This window comes from Salvelinus namaycush, chromosome 2 (assembly GCF_016432855.1).
Source record: "Salvelinus namaycush isolate Seneca chromosome 2, SaNama_1.0, whole genome shotgun sequence".
Taxonomy (NCBI): Eukaryota; Metazoa; Chordata; class Actinopteri; order Salmoniformes; family Salmonidae; genus Salvelinus; species Salvelinus namaycush.
This window is the reverse complement of record NC_052308.1, coordinates 44,599,329-44,623,028: the sequence shown is the minus strand read 5'-3', so window position 1 is coordinate 44,623,028 and position 23,700 is coordinate 44,599,329. Positions and strand designations below refer to the sequence as shown.

At 44.9% G+C, this 23,700-nt stretch overlaps 1 protein-coding gene across 1 annotated transcript in view; it reads right to left on the bottom strand.

Annotated features, from left to right (window-relative positions):
- Nucleotides 1-510: 510 nt before the first annotated feature.
- LOC120063736 (helicase ARIP4-like) overlaps nt 511-23,700 on the bottom strand; it is a 36,307-nt gene continuing 13,117 nt past the window's right edge. The window contains exons 5-22 of the mRNA XM_039014035.1: nt 22,506-22,682; nt 21,246-21,475; nt 20,504-20,686; nt 20,226-20,359; nt 19,903-20,099; nt 19,025-19,367; nt 18,378-18,555; nt 17,783-18,001; nt 15,431-15,549; nt 15,089-15,213; nt 14,360-14,459; nt 13,722-13,927; nt 13,066-13,241; nt 12,759-12,955; nt 7,008-7,192; nt 6,418-6,507; nt 2,461-2,553; nt 511-2,226 (exon numbers count right to left, since the gene is read on the bottom strand). Coding sequence (XP_038869963.1) covers nt 1,274-2,226; nt 2,461-2,553; nt 6,418-6,507; nt 7,008-7,192; nt 12,759-12,955; nt 13,066-13,241; nt 13,722-13,927; nt 14,360-14,459; nt 15,089-15,213; nt 15,431-15,549; nt 17,783-18,001; nt 18,378-18,555; nt 19,025-19,367; nt 19,903-20,099; nt 20,226-20,359; nt 20,504-20,686; nt 21,246-21,475; nt 22,506-22,682 — 3,905 coding nt within the window. The 3' untranslated portion in view covers nt 511-1,273. The remainder of the gene's footprint in view (nt 2,227-2,460; nt 2,554-6,417; nt 6,508-7,007; nt 7,193-12,758; nt 12,956-13,065; nt 13,242-13,721; nt 13,928-14,359; nt 14,460-15,088; nt 15,214-15,430; nt 15,550-17,782; nt 18,002-18,377; nt 18,556-19,024; nt 19,368-19,902; nt 20,100-20,225; nt 20,360-20,503; nt 20,687-21,245; nt 21,476-22,505; nt 22,683-23,700) is intronic.

Here is a 23,700-nt window from a genome sequence, read left to right as displayed (position 1 = left end):
GGCAAATCCAATGCAACAAATTACTGAGTACCACATGTTACGGGTATGCTTTTAATCGATAAGGACTGGGGAGTTTTTCAGGATAAAAAATAAACAGAATGGAGCTAAGCACAGGTAACATCCTAAAGGAAAACCTGGTTCAGTTTGCTTTCCACCAGACACTGGGAGATGAAGCCACCTTTCAGCTAGACAATAACCTACAAAACAAGGCTAAATCTACACAAGTTGCTTTCCAAGAAGACTGTGAATGTTCCTGAGTGGTCAAGTTAGTTTTGACTTACATCTACTTGAATGATGAACAAATTTGAATTTTGAAAAGAATAATGGCCAAATGTTGCACAATCCAGGTGTGGAAAGCTCTTACAGACGTACCCAGAAAGACCCACAGCTGTAATCACTGCCTAAGGTGCTACTACAAAGTATTGATTCAGGGGGGTGAATACTTATGTAAATGAGATGTCTGTATTTCATTTTCAAAACATGTTTTCACAAAACATATTCAATCTATTTTGAATTCAGGCTGTAACATCAAAATGTGCAATAAGTCAAGAGATGTGAATACTTTCTGAAGGCACTGTATGTATGAAAATACACAAAAAAAAGGGTGATATTTTGTACTGTTGCCTCATGAAAAACTTGATCTCAAATTCAAAATGCTGGAGTATAGAGGCAAATGTAAAAATGTTAGCTTCACTGTCCAAATAAATTTATAGGGGAGTGTATATTGTCTTCTCATCCTTTCCAACTGGGTTTGCTACAATGTCTATCAAACAGCTAACGGCTCTAAAATCACATTTTTTTATATTTTGAATGCAAACGGTCCAACAGACGATCACATAGTACCATCTGATGTGCGCTCCGAGGAGATAGAGTCCTGACAGGCCTCAGTAATCGTCATGGGGGTAAAATAACTGCACGGCCATGCTAGAAGACATAGCGGTGGAGGCAGTGCTTAGAAGCCCCATGTTCAACCAACTGGTCCCCTACAACAACAAGTCCATCCATTCCCATCCATGGTCTCTGGTGCTCAGGCTCACCAACCTCAGGGGCTCGGGCAAATCTTCAGTAAGATATTCAGCATAAGGATTTTGTTACTTTGTCTTGGTAAGCACATTGAGGTACGCCTCGTTCCCTCTCACTTGCCCGCTCATAGGAGTCTGTGTGTGTGTGTGTGTTTGTGTGTGTGTGGAGGGGGGCTAAGAGGGTTAGCCAGGTTAGGGCGGGGAGTTGTTTGTTTTTGCAACTTATCCACTCAGGGTTAACGAATGCTGGCTCATTGTCCTGTTACCTCGATGACGTCATCGTCCGAGCTGCTGCCGCCGTTGTCCGTGGACATGTGATGGGTGTCAGGCCGGCTCAGGGCTGCACCCAGGAGGCTGGAGGGGGAAGAGGGGTAGTGGGAGAGGAAACTGGAGCTTCCTCCAGAGCTGGCTGGGCCTCCTCCCAGGGTGTTGGGGTACATCCTGGGATCAGGCAGCAGGGACTGACTGTAGTTCAGAGGGAAGCCTGGGGACAGAAGGTCGGCCACACTGGGATTCATTAGGTAGGGGGGCAGGGTGGTGGAGGCAGAGGACACAGGCATGGTGTTGGTGGAGGAGGAGGTGGTGGAGGAGGAGGGGAGGTGTCCGTTGCTTCCTGTGGCTGAGGAGGCGTGGTTGAGGAGGTCCGCCCCTGCCGAGGGGAACATGGCCTGCAGGTCTCCCAGAGTCTGTCCTGCTGACTGGAGGAAGGGGGATGAGGAATTGCCTCCCATCAGCAGCGGGTGGCTCATGTGTCCCTCCAAGGCCTGGTTCAGGGGGGGGAAGCTGAGGCCGCCGCTGCCCAGGGAGAGGCCGGGGAAACCGGCTGCTGTCGAGCTGCGTTTGCCCCCTGCCTGCTTGTGTCCACGGCTCTCGGCCATCTTGCGTTTGGAGCGTTGCAGAGCGTCGCTGATGCTCATTCCGATGTCATCTCTGAACTGCCGGCTGTGGTCCGATTCTGTGGTTTGATTGTGCTGCTGCGTTCTTCCCCCTCCCCCTCTGTCCCCTGTAAACGTGTCCGATGGTGATGGCAGCTCATTGCCCACGGTGACGGTATCCGCGGTGACGGCGTAGCGGCTGAGCTCGCGTAGGATCTCGGGGCTCTCGGGGGTGGAGGGCCACAAGGCGCTGTCGGGGGTCAGCCGTTGGCGCTCCGCGGGAGACGAACAGCCGTTACCGATGGCGTGAAGTAGTGAAACCTGGGAACCTGAGGAAAATAGAGGGTAAAAATGGAGAGTAACTATTCATTTTTCAAACAGTGCTACAAATAGATTCCCTTAAGTCTGCATATTGATGAGGTCTCACTACTTGTGACCCCCAGGGCTCGGTACTAGGTCCACTCTGGTTCTCTCTGTAGTCTGTACACCAAGTCAATTGGATCTATCATATCCTGTCAAAAGGATTCCTTATCAAATGTAATGTAATTTAACTTATAGTGCACCTCTGTTGGTAGCAGTTCCTCCCTGCACTGCTCTGCTGAGCTTCCCTGAGCGGACGGCAAAAATCCTGCCATCATTGGTCTTGATGTAGGTACCTGTGAGGAAGACTCCAGTTAATGGATGATAGCAAATCAAACTTTGTCATATGCACAGGATACAGAAAAGTTAACGCAGTGCAATTAAATGCTTACTTGCAAGCTCTCCTCTCACGACAACAACTAATAAAAGTATAAAAGGTATTCAGACAAACATAAGGTTGCAAGGAAGCACCAGTCAGTTTTGATGCTTAGGTTAATGTACCGAGCCCTTTATCTAAATGAGATAACTTGGGGAATTCAGGTGCCCATGTAGCTGTTGTAAACCACTCTCTAAGGTGTGTACAGTATTTTTTAGAGTATGTAGAGAAGTAATTTGACGACATGCAGGTAAATATGGGGCCACAGCTTCTACAGTATACAGTGCATTCGGAAAGTATTCAAACCGCTTTACTCTATCAACATTTTGTTACATCACAGCCATACTTTAACATGACCTTTCCCCCCCTCATCAAACTACACAATGACAAAGCAAAAACAAAAATACATTTTTGCAAATGTATATACACTGCTCAAAAAAATAAAGGGAACACTAAAATAACACATCCTAGATCTGAATGAATGAAATATTCTTATTAAATACTTTTTTCTTTACATAGTTGAATGTGCTGACAACAAAATCACACAAAAATTATCAATGGAAATCAAATTTATCAACCCATGGAGGTCTGGATTTGGAGACACTCAAAATTAAAGTGGAAAACCACACTACAGGCTGATCCAACTTTGATGTAATGTCCTTAAAATAAGTCAAAATGAGGCTCAGTAGTGTGTGTGGCCTCCACGTGCCTGTATGACCTCCCTACAACGCCTGGGCATGCTCCTGATGAGGTGGCGGATGGTCTCCTGAGGGATCTCCTCCCAGACCTGGACTAAAGCATCCGCCAACTCCTGGACAGTCTGTGGTGCAACGTGGCGTTGGTGGATGGAGCGAGACATGATGTCCCAGATGTGCTCAATTGGATTCAGGTCTGGGGAACGGGCAGGCCAGTCCATAGCATCAAAGCCTTCCTCTTGCAGGAACTGCTGACACACTCCAGCCACATGAGGTCTAGCATTGTCTTGCATTAGGAGGAACCCAGGGCCATCCGCACCAGCATATGGTCTCACAAGGGGTCTGAGGATCTCATCTCAGTACCTAATGGCAGTCAGGCTACCTCTGGCGAGCACATGGAGGGCTGTGCGGCCCACCAAAGAAATGCCACCCCACACCATGACTGACCCACCGCCAAACCGGTCATGCTGGAGGATGTTGCAGGCAGGAGAACGTTCTCCACGGTGTCTCCAGACTCTGTCACGTCTGTCACATGTGCTCAGTGTGAACCTGCTTTCATCTGTGAAGAGCACAGGGCGCCAGTGGCGAATTTGCCAATCTTGGTGTTCTCTGGCAAATGCCAAACGTCCTGCACGGTGTTGGGCTGTAAGCACAACCCCCACCTTTGGACGTCGGGCCCTCATACCACCCTCATGGAGTCTGTTTCTGACCGTTTGAGCAGACACATGCACATTTGTGGCCTGCTGGAGGTCATTTTGCAGGGCTCTGGCAGTGCTCCTCCTTGCACAAAGGGGGAGGTAGCGGTCCTGTTGCCGTCCTACGGCCTCCTCCACGTCTCCTGATGTACTGGCCTGTCTCCTGGTAGCGCCTCCATGCTCTGGACACTACGCTGACAGACACAGCAAACCTTCTTGCCACAGCTCGCATTGATGTGCCATCCTGGATGAGCTTCACTACCTGAGCCACTTGTGTGGGTTGTAGACTCCGTCTCATGCTACCACTAGAGTGAAAGCACCGCCAGCATTCAAAAGTGACCAAAACATCAGCCAGGAAGCATAGGAACTGAGAAGTGGTCTGTGGTCACCACCTGCAGAACCACTCCTTTATTGGGGGTGTTTTGCTAATTGCCTATAATTTCCACTTGTTGTCTATTCCATTTGCACAACAGCATGTGAAATTTATTGTCAATCAGTGTTGCTTCCTAAGTGGACAGTTTGATTTCACAGAAGTGTGATTGACTTGGAGTTACATTGTGTTGTTTAAGTGTTCCCTTTATTTTTTTGAGCAGTGTATATTTTTTTTACTGAAATATCACATTACATAAGTATTCAGACCCTTTACGCAGTACTTTGTTGAAGAACCTTTGACAACGATTACAGCCTCGAGTCTCCTTGGGTATGACGCTACAAGCCTGGCACACCTGTAATTGGGGAGTTACTCCCATTCTTCTCTGCAGATCCTCTCAAGGTCTGTCAGTTTGGATGGGGAGCATTGCTGCACAGCTTTTTTCAGGTCTCTCCAGAGATGTTCCATCGGGTTCAAGTCCGGGCTCTGGCTGAGCCACTCAAGGACATTCAGAGACTTGTTCCGAAGCTACTCCTGCGTTGTCTTGGCTATGTGCTTAGGGTCGTTGTCCTGTTGGAAGGTGAACCTTCTCCCCAGTCTGAGGTCCTGAGCGCTCTGGAGCAGGTTTTCATCAAGGATCTCTCTGTACTTTCCTTCGTTCATCTTTCCCTCGATCCTGACTAGTCTCCCAGTCCCTGCCGCTGAAAAACATCCCCACAGCATGATGCTGCCGCCACCACCATGCTTCACCGTAGGGATGATGTGCCCTTTACTGAGGAGTGGCTTCTGTATGGCAACTACCATACAGGCCTGATTGGTGGAGTGCTGCAGAGATGGTTGTCCTTCTGGAAGGTTATCCCATCTCCACAGAGGAACTCTGGAGCTCTGTCAGAGTGACCATCGGGTTCTTGGTCACCTACTTGACCAAGGCCCTGCTCCCCCGATTGCTCAGTTTGGCCAGGGGGCCAGCTTTAGGATGAGTTTAGGTGGTTCCAAACTTCTTCCATTTAAATATGATGGAGGCCACTGTGTTCTTGCGGACCTTTCAATGCTGCAGACATGTTTTGGTACCCTTCCCCAGATCTGTGCCTTGACACAATCCTGTCTCGGAGCACTACCGACAATTCCTTCGACCTCATGGCTTGGTTTTTGCTCTGACATGCACTGTCAACTCCGGGACCTTATATAGACAGGTGTGTGCCTTTCCAAATCATGTCCAATCAATTGAATTTACCACAAGTGGACTCCAATTAAGTTGTAGAAACATATCAAAAATGATCAATGGAAACAGGATGCACCTGACCTCAATTTCGAGTCTCATAGCAAAGGGTCTGAATACTTATGTAAATAAGGTATGTTTTTTATACATTTGCATACATTTCTAAAAATCTGTTTTCCCTCTGTCATGATGGGGTATTATGTGTAGATTGATGAAAGAAAAAAATGTATTTAATACATTTTAGATTAAGGCTGTAATGTAACAAAATGTGGGGAAAAAGGGGTCTGAATACTTTTCAAATGCACTGTATATAGTGCCTTCAGAAAGTATTCATACCCCTTGACATATTCCACATTTTGTTGTGTTACAGCCTGAATTCAAAATGGATTATTTAAAAAAAATTCTCTGGGGAAGAGTATAAAACAATTTCTAGAGTGTTGAAAGTTTCGAAGAGCACAGTGGTCTCCATTGGCAAATGGAAAAAATATGGAAAAACCCAGACTCTGCCTAGAGCTGGCCGTCCGACCAACCTGAGCAACAAGACCTCGTAGTCGCAGCTGAAGATGCTTCTACAAAGTATTGACTCAGGGGTGTAAATATTTATGTAAATTTGATATTTCATTTTCAATAAAAATGTGCTAACATTTCTAAAAGCATGTTTTCACTTTGTCATTATTGGGTATTGTGTGTAGATGGGTGATAAAAAAAAATTGAATAAATTTTGAATTCAGGCTGTAACAAAATGTGGAATAAGTCAAGAGGTATGAATAATTTCTGAAGGCTCTGTAGGCTGTGATCTTGTTACCTTTTGACCCTTTGATCATGTGGATACTCTCTCCTGCACCGATACGGGCCTGGACATCAGTGGTGCTGTTGGCTCCTGGGATCACTATATCTGAGAGGTCAAAAACAAGGAGTTAAAGACATACTGATTTTGTATCATTTAAAAAAAAAAATGAAATTATTCTAACCTTCTAAAATTGCTTCAAGTTGGAATAGTCAACTTAACATAGCTGCATGACAAATGGCACCCTATTCCCTATGCTGGTCAAAAGTAGTGAACTATATAGGGAATAGGGTACTATTTGGGACATAGACCGGTGTTATAGGGTCTATCCTAATGCAGCCCCACAGTGTTTCAATTATTCCTTCAATTCTTAAAACCTACCCTTAGGCCGTGTTCAGTAGGCACAACATGTAAGAAAGTGCTCTGAAAAGGGGAGGTACTATCTAAACGTAATCCAATAAGAAAAGCTCATTTCCATTTTACGTCGCAAACCATTTTGCTACAGTGTGCCCTAATGAACAGGACCAGGGCAAGCGTATCAGTGTTAATCAACACCAATTCTATTAAATTCAAACTTTTAAATGTCCCCGCAGGGAAATGTATTGTACCAGTGGTAGTGACAATCCTCTGGACGTAGACGCCAGCCTTCTGCAGGTAGTTGACGGGGTAGCCGACCCCTGAGCTGGAGCCTGCCACGCCCATGCCCGCCATGCGAGGCATCATAGGAATGGGGGTGGACTGGACGGGCCGGACGCTGGCCACGGGCTTCTCATCACCCCGAGCTCTGGGACGCCTAGTGGATTCAAAACACACAAGGATGAGGATCATACACAGTCTGATGTGGTTCAGATGGCATGGTTGAATTTGGAGGCTAGAAGGATGAATCTCATGAAACCAGTTTTAACCATGTCTGTAGAAAATAGTTACAAAACCATGATGCACCTGCAAAAATATACTATTGTTCTCAAGAGTAAGATGCATAGTTTATGTTAAAGTGTCTAATTTTTTATATATTTTCTTTAGAATTTTGTAAACGTTCACCCCTAATTCTCATTACCGAAATGCGTCCGGATTAAATTCTCAGGTCATTTTATACAAATTTAATTTAGAAAAAACAAAAACTTATTATAATAAAACACAATGTCGCTGTAGTATTTCCATAATTCATAACAACGGTAAACTAGCTGAAGTTTACATTTGACTAAAATATTTATTACATAAAAACAGTGTCTGTGGACATGTCTCATTACCGTAACACTTTTTCAAGTTCCTGTAAAACCTCAATCAGTTTTTAAATACAATTTCATTCACCCATGATGCATCATCTAGATGAGTAGTCCTTAGATGAGCACAAGCTAAAAAGGTGCTACAGAACAGCAACTGATGCCGCTCTAGCGGGAGAAATCAAAAGGTGAATATCACACCCAATCACCACACTGACGGGTAAGTAATACTGTCAAACACCATCATTCCACTATTAGCGCGAGATATATTATGGACATTTTCTGAAATTACACAATGCAGAACCTCTATGTGAAGCACCTTTAAGTTCATTTCTTTGCTTGTATGCCTTCAAACCATTACCTTACCAACATGTATGAATGGGCTTTAGTGATGTGGTCAATTGTTTGCTGACTCATAATGGTTGTCTCCTATTATTTGCAGATTTAGCTAAGGGCCTCATTACCATGACCCTTTGCTATGACACTCGAAATTGAGCTCAGGTGCATCCTGTTTCCATTGATCATCTTTGAGATGTTTCTACAACTTGATTGGAGTCCACTTGTGATAAATTCAATTGACCGGCACACACCTGTCTATATAAAGGTCCCACAGTTGACAGTGCGTGTCAGATCAAAAACAAAGCCACGAGGTCTAAGGAACCGCCGTAGAGCTCCAAGACAGGATTGTGTCGAGGCACAGATCTAAGGAAAGGTACCAAAACATTTCTGCAGCATTGAAAGGTCCCCAAGAACACAGTGGCCTCCATCATTCTTAAATGGAAGAAGTTTGGAACCACATAGACTCTTCCTAGAGCTGGCTGTCCGGCCAAACTGAGCATCAAGGGAGAAGGGCCTTGGTCAGGGAGGTGACCAAAAACCCCATGGTCACTGACAGAGCTCCAGAGTTCCTCTGTGGAGAAGAGAGAACCTTCCAGAAGGACAACCATCTCTGCAGCACTCCACCAATCAGGCCTTTATGGTAGTGGCCAGACGAAAGCCACTACTCAGTAAAAGGCACATGACAGCCTGCTTGGTGTTTGCCATAAGGCCCCTAAAGACTCGCAGAACATGAGAAACAAGACTCTCTGGTCTGATGAAACCAAGATTGAACTCTTTGACCTGAATGCCAAACGTCACATCTGGAGGAAACCTGGCACCATCCCGAGAGTGAAGTATGGGTGGCAGCATCATGCTGTGGGGATGTTTTTCAGCGGCAGGGACTGGGAGACTAGTCAGGATCGAGGCAAAGATGAACGGAGCAAAGTACAGAGAGATCCTTGATGAAAACCTGCTCCGATCAAGACCTCAGACTGGGGTGAAGGTTCACCTTCCAATAGGACAACGACCCTAAGCACACAGCCAAGACAACGCAGGTGTGGCTTCGGGACAAGACTCTGAATGTCCTTGAGTGGCCCAGCCAGAGCTCGGACTTGAACCCGATCAAACATCTCTGGAGAGACCTGAAAATGTCTGTGCAGCGACGCTCCCCATCCAACTGGACAGAGCTTGAGAGGATCTGCAGAGAAGAATGGGAGAAACTCCCCAAATGGGAATGGGGGAAACTCTGCCAAGCTTGTAGCATCATACCCAAGAAGACTCGAGGCTGTAATCGCTGCCAAATGTGCCAAAGTACTGAGTAAAGGGTCTGAATACGTATGTAAATGTGATATTAAATTTGCAAACATTTCTAAAAACCTGTTTTTTGCTTTGTCATTATGGTTATTGTGTGTAGATTAATGAGGGGGGAAAAACTATTCAATCCATTTTAGAATAAGGCTGTAATATAACAAAATGTGGAAAAAGTGAGGCTCAATTTTGTTTGGTATTCTGTGGATTTCATTTAGAGAAGCCCATGTTATCACACACACGAGGCTGCAGCCACTAGCTAGCTTGTCACTTGACGTTTGAAGTTACTGCCATTCTGCCCATGGAGCAGTGACAGTGTTCTATTGAGCAGCGACCACTCTTTGACCATGGCCATAATGACATACTATTTACTTTAAATCGTGCTTAATCCTCTGAGTAAACGTCTAACTTTTAAACCATGTACGATTCATAAACAATGAATTAAATCATTTTATGGGTGAACACCCTACAGAAAACCTAGTTATTTTGACAAAAAAGAAGATTCAGAAGATGACAGAAAACAAGATTCATTAAGGTAATGAGAAAATACCTTTTAACAATTACATTTGAAATCTATGAATTATGTTCGACTCAGGCCTTTTCATTATGTGAGCAATGTTAAATTATTAGAAATTGGTTTGTTTACAACTTTTGGGGCTTTGAAAACGGTGGAAATTGTGATAAAATGCATAATATCTGATATATAAACATATTAATATTACGAAATAGACAAATACAGATCCTAATTCAAGTGATCCAAGAGGAATTTGGTGATTTTTGTTGTCAAATGCCAGTTGTTACAATGATTTAAAGGGATCATTTGTTTGGATAGGTAGTAGTTTAGGCTTGCACAGCCCTATTGAAGTATTTGCAGGTGCTTCCACACGGGTGTGGTTCCTGAGTTAATTAAGCAATAAACATCATGCTTAGAGTCATGTATAAAAATACCCAGTTGTCCAATGTTTTTGACCTACTATGGCTAGAATAAAACGTCTCAGTGACTTTGAAAGAGAGGTCTCAAATGAGCATGGGGGGTTTAAAGAGTGTGTGTGTCTCAGTCACCAGATCTCAACCAAATTGAACACTTACAGTTGAAGTCGGAAGTTTACATACGGTTGGGAGTCATTAAAAACACGTTTTTCAACCACTCCACAAATTTCTTGTTAACAAACTATAGTTTTGGCAAGTCGATTAGGACATCTACTTTGTGCATGACACAAGTCATTTTTCCAACAATTGTTCACTGTATCACAATTCCAGTGGGTCAGAAGTTTAAATACACTAAGTTGACTGTGCCTTTAAACAGCTTGGAAAATTCCAGAAAATGGATGTCATGGCTTTAGAAGCTTCTGATAGGCTAAATGACATAATTTGAGTCAATTGGAGGTGTACACCTGTGGATGTATTTCAAGGCCTACCTTCAAACTCAGTGCCTCTTTGCTTGACATCATGGGAAAATCAAAAGAAAATCAGCCAAGAGCTCGACATTTTTTTTGTAGACCTCCACAAGTCCACAAAATTTTCAAACGCCTGAAGGTACCACGTTCATCTGTACAAACAATAGTACGCAAGTATAAACACCATGGGACCACGCAGCCATCATACCGCTTAGGAAGGAGACACGTTCTGTCTCCTAGAGATGAACATACTTTGGTGCGAAAAGTGCAAATCAATCCCAGAACAACAGCAAAGGACCTTGTGAAGATGCTGGAGGAAACGGGTACAAAAGTATCTATATCCACAGTAAAACGAGTTCTATATCGACATAACCTGAAAGTCCGCTCAGCAAGGAAGAAGCCACTGCTCCAAAACCGTCATAAAAAAGCCAGACTACGGTTTGCAACTGCACATGGGGACAAAGATCATACTTTTTTGAGAAATGTCCTCTGGTCTGATGAAACAAAAATATAACTGTTTGGCCATAATGACCATCGTTATGTTTGGAGGAAAAAGGGGGAGGCTTGCAAGCCGAAGAACACCATCCCAACCATGAAGCACTGGGGGTGGCAGCATCATGTTGTGGTTTGCTGCTTTGCTGCAGGAGGGTCAGGTGCACTTCACAAAATAGATGGCAACATGAGGCAGGAAAATTATGTGGATATATTGAAGCAACATTAGTCAGGAAGTTAAAGCTTGGTTGCAAATGGGTCTTCCAAATGGACAATGACCTGGAGCATACTTCCAAAGTTGTGGCAAAATGGCTAATTAATGGGATTTCAGACGTAAGAGGTTAAACAATTTAAACTTAGGTCAAACATTTCGGGTAGCCTTCCACAGCTTCCCACAATAAGTTGGGTGAATTTTGGCCAATTCCTCCTGACAGAGCTGGTGTAAATGAGTCAGGTTTGTAGGCCTCCTTGCTCACACACGCTTTTTCAGTTCTGCCCACAAATTGTCTGTAGGATTAAGGTCAGGGCTTTGTGATGGCCACTCCAATACCTTGACTTTGTTGTCCTTAACTTCTTATGGCTGCAGGGGCAGTATTGAGTAGCTTGGATGAAAGGTGCCCAGAGTAAACGGCCTGCTCCTCAGTCCCAGTTACTAATGTATGCATATTATTATTAGATAGAAAACACTCTGAAGTTTCTAAAACTGTTTGAATTATGTCTGTGAGTATAACAGAACTCATATGGCAGGCAAGAACCTGAGAAAAAATCCAAACAGGAAGTGAGAATTCTGAGAGTGGTCGATGTTAAAGTCATCGCCTATTCAATTCCCCGTAATATATGGATCTGTTTGCACTTCCTACGCCACTAGACGTCAACAGTCAGTAGAACGTGGAATGAAGCTTATGCTGTGTTGTGGGACCGGATGGGAGGTGTTTGAGTCAGTGGTCTGGCAGAGTGCCAGTTCTTGGTCACGCACTTTCCTCATGATATCGCCATGCGTTCCATTACTTCTAGAGACTGAAAAGAATGCTCCGGTAGGAACGTTATTGGATATATATGATAACAACATCCTGAAGATTGATTCTCTACTAAGTTTGACCAGTTTATTCGACTTGTAATATAACTTTTTGAAGTTTTCGTCCAACGTTTGCCTGCATCTGCGTGAGCGTTTGGACACGTGTACTACACATGCTAGCAAAATTAGCTAATTGGACATAAGTAATGGACATTATCGAACAAAACAACAATTTATTGTGGAACTAGGATTCCTGGCACTGCATTCTGATGAAGATAATCAAAGGTAAGGGAATATTTATGATGTAATTTCGTATCTGTTGACTCCAACATGGCGGCTAATTTGGCTATTGTTCTGAGCGCCGTCTCAGATTATTGCATGGTTTGTTTTTTTCGTAACGTTTTTTCAAAATCTGACACAGCAGTTGCATTAAGGAGAGGTATATCTATAATTCCATGTGTATAAGGAGCATTGAAGCTGTTCTTGCTCGTGGTGGTCCAATGCCCTACTAAGATACAATGCTGGTGTTTCCTTTATTTTGGCAGTTACCTGTCTGTTAGTGCTGTGATAGCGCAGGTAAGAGAATGGAGAGAGATTGTCACTCACCAGTTGCGCTGGTTAAAGGCTGGGATGTTGATGAGGGTCTGGTCACTGGTTGGGTAGTAGTGGGCGTAGGAGGGGCGAGAGTAGGGCACGGAGGCACGCTTCTCGTCCTCGTAGCTCTTCTTAGCGGCTCTCTTCTCTGCTTTAGTGAGCTTGGACTCCTTCCGGTCCACCAGCAGAGACTCATGGTGGAAGGGTTCCTGGTAGGGTACAGATCAACAGGGTTGATCGATTGCGCGTGTACCATAGTAATGATGTACAGTGATGCATGACAGTGTTTATCTGTGAGAGAGTGAGTGTGTGAGCGTACCTTAGTGATGAGGTGGGGGTAGAGCTGACAGGCTTGGCTGATGACCGTCTCCATCTCTTTGTGGGGCTGGGGAGGGGCTTTGGTCGGGTCAGGCTCCTCCTCTGCAAAGTGCAGCAGAGACTCCACCTCCTTGCGGGTGAACGTCAGAACCGGGTTCAGGTCATCCACCACGCGGTCTGGACACAACCAATCACAGTGTGTTACTGACCAACTATAAAAACTGGGTGGTTTGAGCCCTGAATTCTTATTGACTGAAAGCCATGGTATATCAGAACGTATACCACGGGTATGACAAAAGGTTTAGTTTTACTGCTCTAATTATGTTGGTAATCAGTTTATAATAGTAATAAGGCTGTTTGGTGGGTTTGTGATATATGGCCAATATACCACGACTAAGGGCTGTGTCCAGGCACTCCGCGTTGCATCATGCAAAAGAACAGTCCTTAGCCGTGGTATATTCGCCATATACCACACCTCCTCGGGCCCAATTGCTTAATTAGACTCTCCTGGCTTGTACTATGCCGTCATTCATAATTCAACTTCAAATTCTACACGCTGCCATTCATTCCGATTTAAGTATCTCAAATTAATTCCCACACACAGCAATTTCCACACCCACACAGTCATATCGTGCATCACTGTACCCCCCCTCTTACCAGACATGCCTTGCTTGGAGACCTGTCGGTCGTAAATCTTCTTCTCCAGGGTAAAGTCACAGACCAGGCGGTAGATGTGGCAGGGCTTCTTCTGGCCATAGCGGTACACTCGACACACCGCCTGGGCGTCGTGACACGGGTTCCACGACGCATCAAACACCACCACCCGGTTGGCCCCGATCAGGTTCACCCCCAAGCAGCCCGCCCTGCAAGTCACACAACACAGGCTTATTAACAACATGCACAAGTGTGTGTGTGTTACCCTGTGTGTGTGTGTGTGTATATATGCCTAAGTGAACGGCTGATCAAGTGTATGCAAAAGGGGGAATATATGCAATTGTGTGTGTGAAAAAATATCTGTGTGAGTGAGTGTCTAATTGAGTGTATTTGTCTTCGTTTGCACAGGTAGCCCAATTCTGATCGTTTGCCCAATTATAGGCAAACGAGCTGATCTGATCTGATCAATTAGAGGAAAAACAATCAGAATTGGGCTGCCTGTGTTAACACTGCATTTGTTGTGTATTTGATTGAACAATATATAAGCATAGAAATATAATTATTAGAAAGGGCAGAAGCCATCAGATCACAGCAATTTCACTTCTATGCGTATCAGTGTGTGTGTGTGTACAGTCTAGTACCTCGTTGACAGGAGGAAGACCCACGTGGAGGTGTTCTCTGGGTCGTTGAACTGGTTGATGAGTCTCTCTCGCTCTGAAGCAGACGTACTCCCATCCAACCCTGGGGGTTGACAGACAAGACACATTCACCACATCAGCATCATGGGACGATTCCAGTCAAATCGTCTTGCGTTCCAAATGGCACCCTATTTCCCCATGTAGGGCTCTGGTAAAAAGTAGTACACTATGTAGGGAATAGGGTGCCATTTGGGATGCAAAAATACTTCACTAGTGGATCTAGTGTAGTGCGGTGGTCAGTGCAGTAGGGGGCCGTATGACTTCATAAAGCAAAATAAAACACCTGGGCCGCTCAGATTCATTCATTGTTTTTTTGGGCTGAGATTATAACGAATGGAGAGAGGTGACCTGATCCTAGATCAGCACTCCCATTCTGAGATTATGAATATGGGCCCTGATGGTTGAGATGTCGAAGTGAGAGTGTAGATGAGTAAAGTTATCAGTTTGAAGCCAAGTACATGTCACAGGACAATTTGCCGTGAAAACAACTCCGGTCTAATAGTCTGGAACAACAGAGTACGTTAGTGGGCATCTAAATTGGATCTTGGTTCACAGCTGAGCTGACACAGAAAGAGAGTCAAAGGGTTGCCATGGGAACGACGACACTGACACCGCCCCGGGAGTAGTGGTTGCCATGGGAACAGGGTCATGTGGACGATGACGACGACTCACTGTAGTAGTTGATGTTGCGGACCCAGGTCTGGTTCTGGCCATGGTTGTCCGGGGAGACACGGCCTGCTGGCATTGGTCGTCTGGTCAGGAAGTCTTCAATGACAGTCAGGGTGGACAAGCTCTGGCTGATGGACACACACACGTTAAAAACACATTCAAGTCAGTTAACTACAACCATATGGATACTTCTAGGTTAAAAAGCAAAAACACACATTTCCGTCCTCTGCAAGAAAAAAGGTCAACATTGTTAGAGTATAAGGGTACGCTCATAGAGAAAACACTTCATTCAAACCGATGATGTACATAAACACACTCCGAAACAGCCGTAGGAATAGGTCCAACCTGAAGACCAGGATCTTGTCTCCTCTGATCACGCTCTCATCGATCAGATGGAAGAGCAGCAGCATCTTGGCGGAGTTCTCCAGAACTCCAGTCTGGTAGTTGCTCATGATGTCCTTGGCCTGAACAGAGATGGAACAGGACAGGAAGTGGGTGAGTGAAGCTGTCCATTCTTCCACACCAAGGGAAGGTCTAACGTTTTACAATATAACGTTAGAATAGGGCTGTGGTCGGTCACATTGTCAGCCGGTGATTGTCAAGTAAATAACTGCCGGTCTCACGGTAATTGACTGTTAATTAACATAAAAACATTTAGCATCTCCTGGCTTCCACGCATAGCCTACAAGACAGTGATGCAAACCTTTGGAACATCTACATTTTAAAATGTATAATAAATCCATATAATATAGCCTACACCATCACAATAAATCACTTTTTTTTTTTTTTAGACAGGTCTAAAGAAACATCATATGAAGAAAATGGAGTCTATTTCAGAAGAACAGAATAGAGTTGTCTTTATTTTAGGCCCTGATCCGGCTATGCCATATGGCTGTGGGCTACACCAGTTCATTTAGCAGACAAGATTTGCTTAGAATTCCGTGGCATTATTTTATATTATAGTATGAAGAATACAATTGAACATAGCTGAATAAAATGAAGGATATTTTCTCCAAACGATTTGAGGGAGTGCGCACATACGGCTATTCTGTGTTGAGAGGTTACCAAAGACACAGGTACTCCAATATGCTTAATTTAGAGTTATTAAATGTAACTTTAGTTGTGATACAAACATTGGGCTATATGTTTTGATTTTTAATACATTCTAAGGCTGCATGATGCAACTAATGATGATTTGAAAAAAGTAGCTTGAAAGGTTTGAGCTCTGCTTTGTTTTGTTTTTTGCGCAGGCTGTACACACTTCACCAGTCTCTCATTCACAATTTGAAAAGTACTTGATAATGCCTCAAATTTCCCGGCTGCATCATCTTTGTGTGGCCGTAATGCCACCTAAAAAAATACATGTTTTGCAGCCAGTGGCCATTGTGCCCTTGGGCTGAATATAATAATTAGAATTTCCTTTTCCCCACTGCGTGCCGAAGCACCTCTCTCACTCACATGGCTCTCAGTCACGTGATCGGGTCTTTCTCACAGGCTACAAGTGAAGACAGACACATCGGAGACGCAACTGCGCTCGTCCTTATCCAATTCCGAGGTACATATAAGATAATCGGAAGAACTGTCCACATTTACCAAAAAGATGAGTAGGCCTAACGAACATCAAAAGCACTAGCCTATGTCAATCTATTATCCCCCATAGTACAAAAGTTTACCTATTCTGTGCGAGAAATAAATATTCCAAACATAGTCCGGGACAGTTGTGGGATGCGATAGATCCCAATTAATACAATCACCATAATAAAAAAAAAAGTTAAGCAATGAGCCTGACGCAGCAGATGAGAACGTTTAGCATAAAATGTTGATAAACTATTAGACTATTTCTTCACATTAATAAGCACAGCAATGCCCACACGACAGTAGATCACAAGCGCAAATGTGCACACAAATACGATTACGCACGTAATGCTTTTATTAAAAGGTGCATTTTGATGTTGAAAATTATCATCCCCAAACTCGAAACCAGTGGTGTAAAGTACTTAAGTAGTTTTTGGGGGTATTTGTACTTTACCATTTTTGACAACTTTTACTTTTAATTCACTACATTCCAAAAGAAAATAATGTACTTTTTACTCCATACATTTCCCTGACACCCAAAAGGACTCGTTACATTTTGAATGCAGGAAAATGGTCAATTTCACACACTTATCAAGAAAACATCCCTGCTCATCCCTACTGCCTCTGATCTGGTGGACTCACATAACACAAATGCTTCATTTGTAAACATGGGCTCTCATGAAGTGTTTGATTAGATATTTGAGAACATTTGCATTGATGTCAGAGTGATTAGAGGGACAATAGAGCACTGAGTACCAGGCAGTTAGCAAGTATGGTAGACTACGAATGACCATCAGCAGCATCAGACCTTGGAAAAGCCTAATTACCATGACTAAAGGGTCACATGGAATTTGACTGCCATCATGACTGCTGGTGTGGCGTAAATACAGTCAAAGTAACAGCCCTACGTTAGAATCCCCACAGTGGAAATTCATGCAATAATTTTGCAATAATGGTGTTATTTTACATTTTTCCCAACACTAAGGTAGCCTGATACTAGACACAGCAACATTCGGTGTGGTTTGACCAGACTAACTCAGGAGAAGCACATGACATAATTCCAGCCAACCAACCAGCGGGTGGGTGGGGAGGACAGAGACAGAGAGAGGTGTCAAGGCGTACCCATTCGTAGGTGATGACCTGATTGGCTCTCTCCTGGATGGGGTTGAGCGGGGGCAGGGTAACGTTGGACCGGCTGTTGGCCGAGTCGGCCGCTTTGGCCTTCAGGCCAGCGCAGCGGGGGTTAGCGGCCGCCGTGATGTCATCCAAGTCCAAATCCTGCTCGTTGGCCAGGTTCTCCTTCTGAAGGGTCTCATAGAGCACGTCAGGGTGGTTCCAGATCTAAACACACACACACGATTAATGAACGGACTAAAATAATGTTACTCTGGTCCAGGTGTCAAGATTAGGCTGATTGCTTAAAGGGACAGTTCACCCAAATTACATATTGGTTTCCTTATCCTGTAAGCAGTCTATGGACAAGATATGACAGCAATCCATGCTTCGGTTTTGTTTACCTGGCCACTGTCTCCAAATGCTAACTTTTTAGAATTTGTAGCACAAATCCAATGCAAGATAATATCCCCAGTTTTAGCATTTGTCCCTGCGTTTCATCTCCAAATCATCCGAAATTGTGTAGCTGCTGTTACCTGGCTCTCTGTATCTGTCTGTCTGTCTGTCTAACCCCACAGCACCAGTGAAGCCATCTCAGACTAACCTTGCAGCAGACGCAGAAGGCCTTGAGCGGGTTGAGGCCCAGCCAGCCGCTGTTGCCTGCCTCTCTGAAGCGATCCATAAACTCAGCGTAAAGGGCCCTCTGCAGGGGCGACAGGCGCACCATGATCACGTGCTCGTCCTTGGAGGGCAGCTGGTCCCTCAGCACGTCGTGGCCTCGCCTGGGACAGACACGGAGGAAACAACGCGCAAAGATCAGCTTATTACTAGAAAGTATACCTAGACAATTCAAAGAGCTATAGGAGAGAGTAGGGGCTAGGGGTTGATTTGGGATTGGGGATGATGTCTGGGTCACCCAAAATCTTCTCCCTAAACACCAGTAAGGCTGTTCTCTGCTCTTGAGTAATGCGATAATGGGTCGTATATGTATGTATGTAGCAGAGCCGGAGTACTGACTTAGGATCAGCTTTGCCCTTTAGGTCACAATGAACAAGATTACATAGACAGATGATCCTAGACCAGCACTGCTACTTTGAGACCCGCGATACATATGGCTACTGGACAACTTGAGATCAGGATTTTGGTTAAGTCAGGGGAAAGGGTTGTGCAAATAATATGTGAATGGAGGATAATGTGAGCAAAGTCAGGAGTCAGGAGAAAGTCAGGAGAAATCCTATTCGTGGAACTTACCTCTGGACGAACCCCTCCAGCAGGCTATGCAGCACGTGGCTTCTGTATCTCATCAACCTGGCGTCCTGTGGCGTGCTGTCCACACACTGCCCGTTCAGAATGGGCCTCTCGAACATGTTACTGAACTCCTGCCTGGTGCCCAGGAAGTCAGGCCTGACAAAGTCCACCATGCACCAGTACTCTATCAGGTTGTTCTGGAGAGGGTAGCCCGTGAGGACCACACGTCGCCTGGAGCGAATGTTCTTCAGGGCCTGTGAGGTGCTGGCGTGGTAGTTCTTGATGCGGTGGCCCTCGTCACAGATCACCACGTCTGGACCGGGCCTGGCCAGCGCCTTCTCGATACCTGGGTGGGTAGGTGGAGAGGAGGGGTGGAGAGAGCGCAAAGCACAGGTTGAGGAAATGTATTGAGGAGTAGAGAGAGTGTGTGTGTGTGTGTAGGTGTGTGAGAAAGGAGAGAGTAAAACACAGCTTACGGGAATGCCTGATGAATAAATCAAATAACACCGTTCTCTAATGTACTATCAGTAGTGATTAATACCATCATTTTCATTTACTATGATGTTATTGATGTGCAGAAAATACATCAGCCTTGGCATTTGAATAATGGTAATTTATGCAGATGTCGATAACGCATTATTCTCCAACGTCAACGTCAACTCACTATACTGTATTGTTTCCTCGTTATACTGGTATGCAATTTCTCATTTTCAGGGGTCTCACGGAAGAGTTCTGATCTAGGATCAGATTTGCCTTCTAGATCACTATGAATAATATTAGATGGACAGGTGGGACCTGATCCTAGATCAGCACTCCTACTCAGACTACTACAGGCCCTAGATCACCTACAGCTGGCCCTGCAGCGACCTCTAACCCCTGACCTTTCATGAGCTCTTGCTGCCTGTCCTCTTCGTCCAGGTCGATGATGACGGGTCCCTGGGGCTTCTTGGACTTCTTCTTCCTGCCCGCCACAAAGCTCTTCTTCAGGGACAACAGGCGGTACATCTCATAACCCATCAGGAGCACGCCCCCGCCACGTGACCAGTCCTCCACTACCTTAGCCCGGGCCACCGTGGTTCTGTAGGGCGCACACACACACAAGTCAAAATTGGTAAACACGCACACATACTAGTTAGTGTGTTTTGTGTTATGGAGATAACACACACCAGTGTGTTAGCTAGCTCTACTATATAATGTTACATACTTGTGCTCGTCATTGAGGATGTGGACTCTGAAGGTGCGTCCTGCGACTGTGGCAGGGTCACTATCAGGGGGCAGGGCCTCTTGTGATGGGAGCCACAGGTTAAACTCTGCCAACCAGTTCTGGAGCGTGTTCACCTGGGGGAGAGAGAGAAAAATCTAGATAGATGCACACACACAGAGAGCAGAGGGAGAGAGAAAGGAAGAGAGACAAAGAGAAACACACACACACACACACACTCAAACCACACACCCAACCACTCTCCCTATCGGTGAACTCACAGGGACGATGGCCAGTACGGTGTGGGCCCCGGTGTGTCGCAGCAGGATGTCTATGAAGGAGATGACCTGCAGGGTCTTGCCCAGGCCCATGCTGTGGGCCAGGATACAGCCAAACCCGCTGCTGCCCTTGTAGCGCTCCAGAGACTCCACCAGGTTGTCATAGAGGAACCGGATCCCACCAACCTGGGAGGGAGGGAGAGGAAAGGAGAGAGAGATGGAAAGCAAAGGGTGAGCACGAGAGGTGAATCAAGAGCCGAGTGAAGAGCAGACCGGCGATGGAAAAGGTGAATGGTGTCACTTCTGAACTATCTTCATACGTGTACGGTACACCTTGGCCTCCGCGTCTCGCGGTGCAGGGTAAGGGCTAACAGGCATGCTACACTGGCCACGTTACTTTTGCAGAGCGGGAGACGCTCCCCCCCCAAAATGGCAATGAAGCCTAAGTGTAAAATTACACCAGTTCTTTTTTCACGAATTCGATATTTGGCTCATGCCCGAGACCACCTTGACAAAGTGGTTCACGCTCTGCTCCCCGCCGGCCAAAGTCACGCATCCACTGCAGCAGCTAGAAGACTAGGACCGGTTTCCCAGACATGGCTTGACGTTAGTCCTCGACTTAAAAAACACTTTCAATGGAGATTAACCAGTGAGAGAAGGTAGGTTTTTTAATCCAGGACTAGGCTTAATCTGTGTACGGGAAATTGGACCGTAGTGACGGCCCAGTGTAGCTCCCCTGTAATACCTGGTGAGGTTTGACTGCACGAGCCAGCTGTGGGACGAGGTACAGGTCTTCCTCCTCCGCTGGGTGGTTGATGTTGACCAGGACCCTCCCCTGGGCGTCTGGTTGGTTGAGTGAGTCGTTGATGTGCGCTCCGCTGCTCTCCTCCGTGCCCCCCGCACCTTCATCTTCATTGGCCGAATCGCTGCTGATCGGCAGTGTGTCGTCGTCCCCAGAGCTCAGCTCGATCACGTCTGGGTTGGGGAAGGATTTGATTGATTAGATGTATTTGTTTATTTTTGGGAGGGTAAAAAAAACAAAATAAATGTAAAAAGTGAAAGCTTTATAGCACACTTATTTCCAACGTAGAGAAGGCTTGGTCCAGAGCAGGGAAATGTATATCTATCTATTCATGACATTAAGCATTCATAACCTGACAGCTAAAAATGATATTATGACTCACATAGATTATGAAGTAATTATGAGGTCTGTGCTCCCTCTAGATACAGCATTTTTAGTACTAACCAAGAACTGTGGGTGATATGTTCCTGTTTGTCTAACCAAGGATCCTTATAACTAGGTTTCACCTAGAATGTCTGGGTCGAAGCCTGTAGTGTAGATAGTAGGGTTGTCACAATACCTGTATCACTATACTCAAAAGTAGGAAACAATGGAAGCAAGTAGGAAGCAAGGAAACAATCAAATAAGAAGCGGACTTCGTTTCTCAAGGAAAACAGTCCTAAATGGAAACAAACAGCCTTGTGTCGTCACCCAGAGTCACATTTCCCAAGCTATTAGCACACAAAACATATATCACTGGGATAGTTTGGGATTTTGGCAATGAGGACCTTTATCTACTTCCCGAGGGTCAGATAAACTTGTGGATACCATTTTGGTTTGAAAGAAGTAGCTAGCGTTAGCACCATTGCTAACTAGTGTTAGCGCAATGACAAAGTCTATGGGAACAGCTGGCATGCTAGCTGTTCCTGTAGACTTCCAGTCATTGCGCTAACGCTCGCAAAACTACCTCTAACCTTCACACTGGACGAAGATACATACATGGTATCCACAAGTTAATCTGACTACAGGGAAGTAGATGAAGGGCCTCATTGACAGAATTCCAAACTACCCCTTTTAAAAGGACCAAATAGTTAAGTCTGCTTTGTGTTTTTTGCCATGGAAAATCGAGTATCGTAGTATTATGATACCGGCAACGTGACAACCCTACTAGACAGAGTGTGATGGTTGTTCTCTCTGTTTTAGCAGTCCTTCTACTGGTCTTACCGTCTCTGATAGTGGGTGTGATAGTGGGGATAGCTGGTGGCTTGGCGTCCTCCTCCTCCTCTCCACTGCTGTCGCTGCTGTCCAGGCAGATTACGTCCTGCCTGGCTAGGAAAGCAGCCTCTAACGACCCCTGGCACTGAAACTCCTCCTCTCCAGGCCTCCCTGACACCGCTTCCACTGGAGGAGAGGGGGAGATGAGAGATAGCGCACCGACCATTGTTGCTATTTTTACTTTGACAACGTAAGGGATTTTAACGTTCCATGTGAATAAAGTCAGAGAGACAGAGAGAGAGACAGGAAATAAGTGAGAGGTTAGGAAAATAAATCTCCCTCGACCATGGGGTGGAAGAATTAGGGCTCTATAAAATCCGCGTTGTGGAGAACGCAGACGGAATCCAGACATTAAAACTGTATTCAACAATATTAAAACATTTATTGAACTTGGTAGGAAATCAACCAAATGTATTCAGCTTATTAGAAAAGTAATTAATTTGCCCAGGTTATTCATAAGACATTAACAAAATGCATCAATGATTCATATTTTCCTGCAACTTTCTGAAACGGCACAGGAATGCAGTCAGCGATTAGAGAACCTGTCAGAGGTGATGCTAATGATAGCCATCTTCTAGTAGAGACGGAATGGATTTCCCAAAAACCTTCTCAATTAAATGTTAACTACAAAGTAGACTATGTTTTCATTTAAAATGGTCAAAAGAGCAGTTTCTCAAGAAATCATTTTGCTAGGACTGTATGGGAGTGTGCTGAGCGAGGAGGGGAAAACTGAAAACAAGCTGTTATTGGCAGAGAAGTTTGGAAGTCTTCTAATTTACAAACTCTGCCATCACATGAGCGCTACAGAAACGTCGCTACCCAAACAATGGCCTCTTTGCTGGTGCACAATTTAATTAAAGTGTCACTACACCCGAAAATTTGAATTTCTTAGATTTTCCGAGACCTCAAAAGTGGTCTCCTGATGTGGTTTAAGCATTGTTGTGGACTTACAACATCCAATTGGGTTGTTTTTTTATATATATATATAAAAAAGAGTGATTTTGAGAGCAAAAACATGAACATTTGAAAGAACTTAAACCTGGAAAAACAGGAGAGAGAAAAATGGAATTTGGGAAAAACCTAAACGGAATCAGGCAAAAAAAAATGCAATATTTTATAGGGCCCTACAGAATCCTTTCTATGA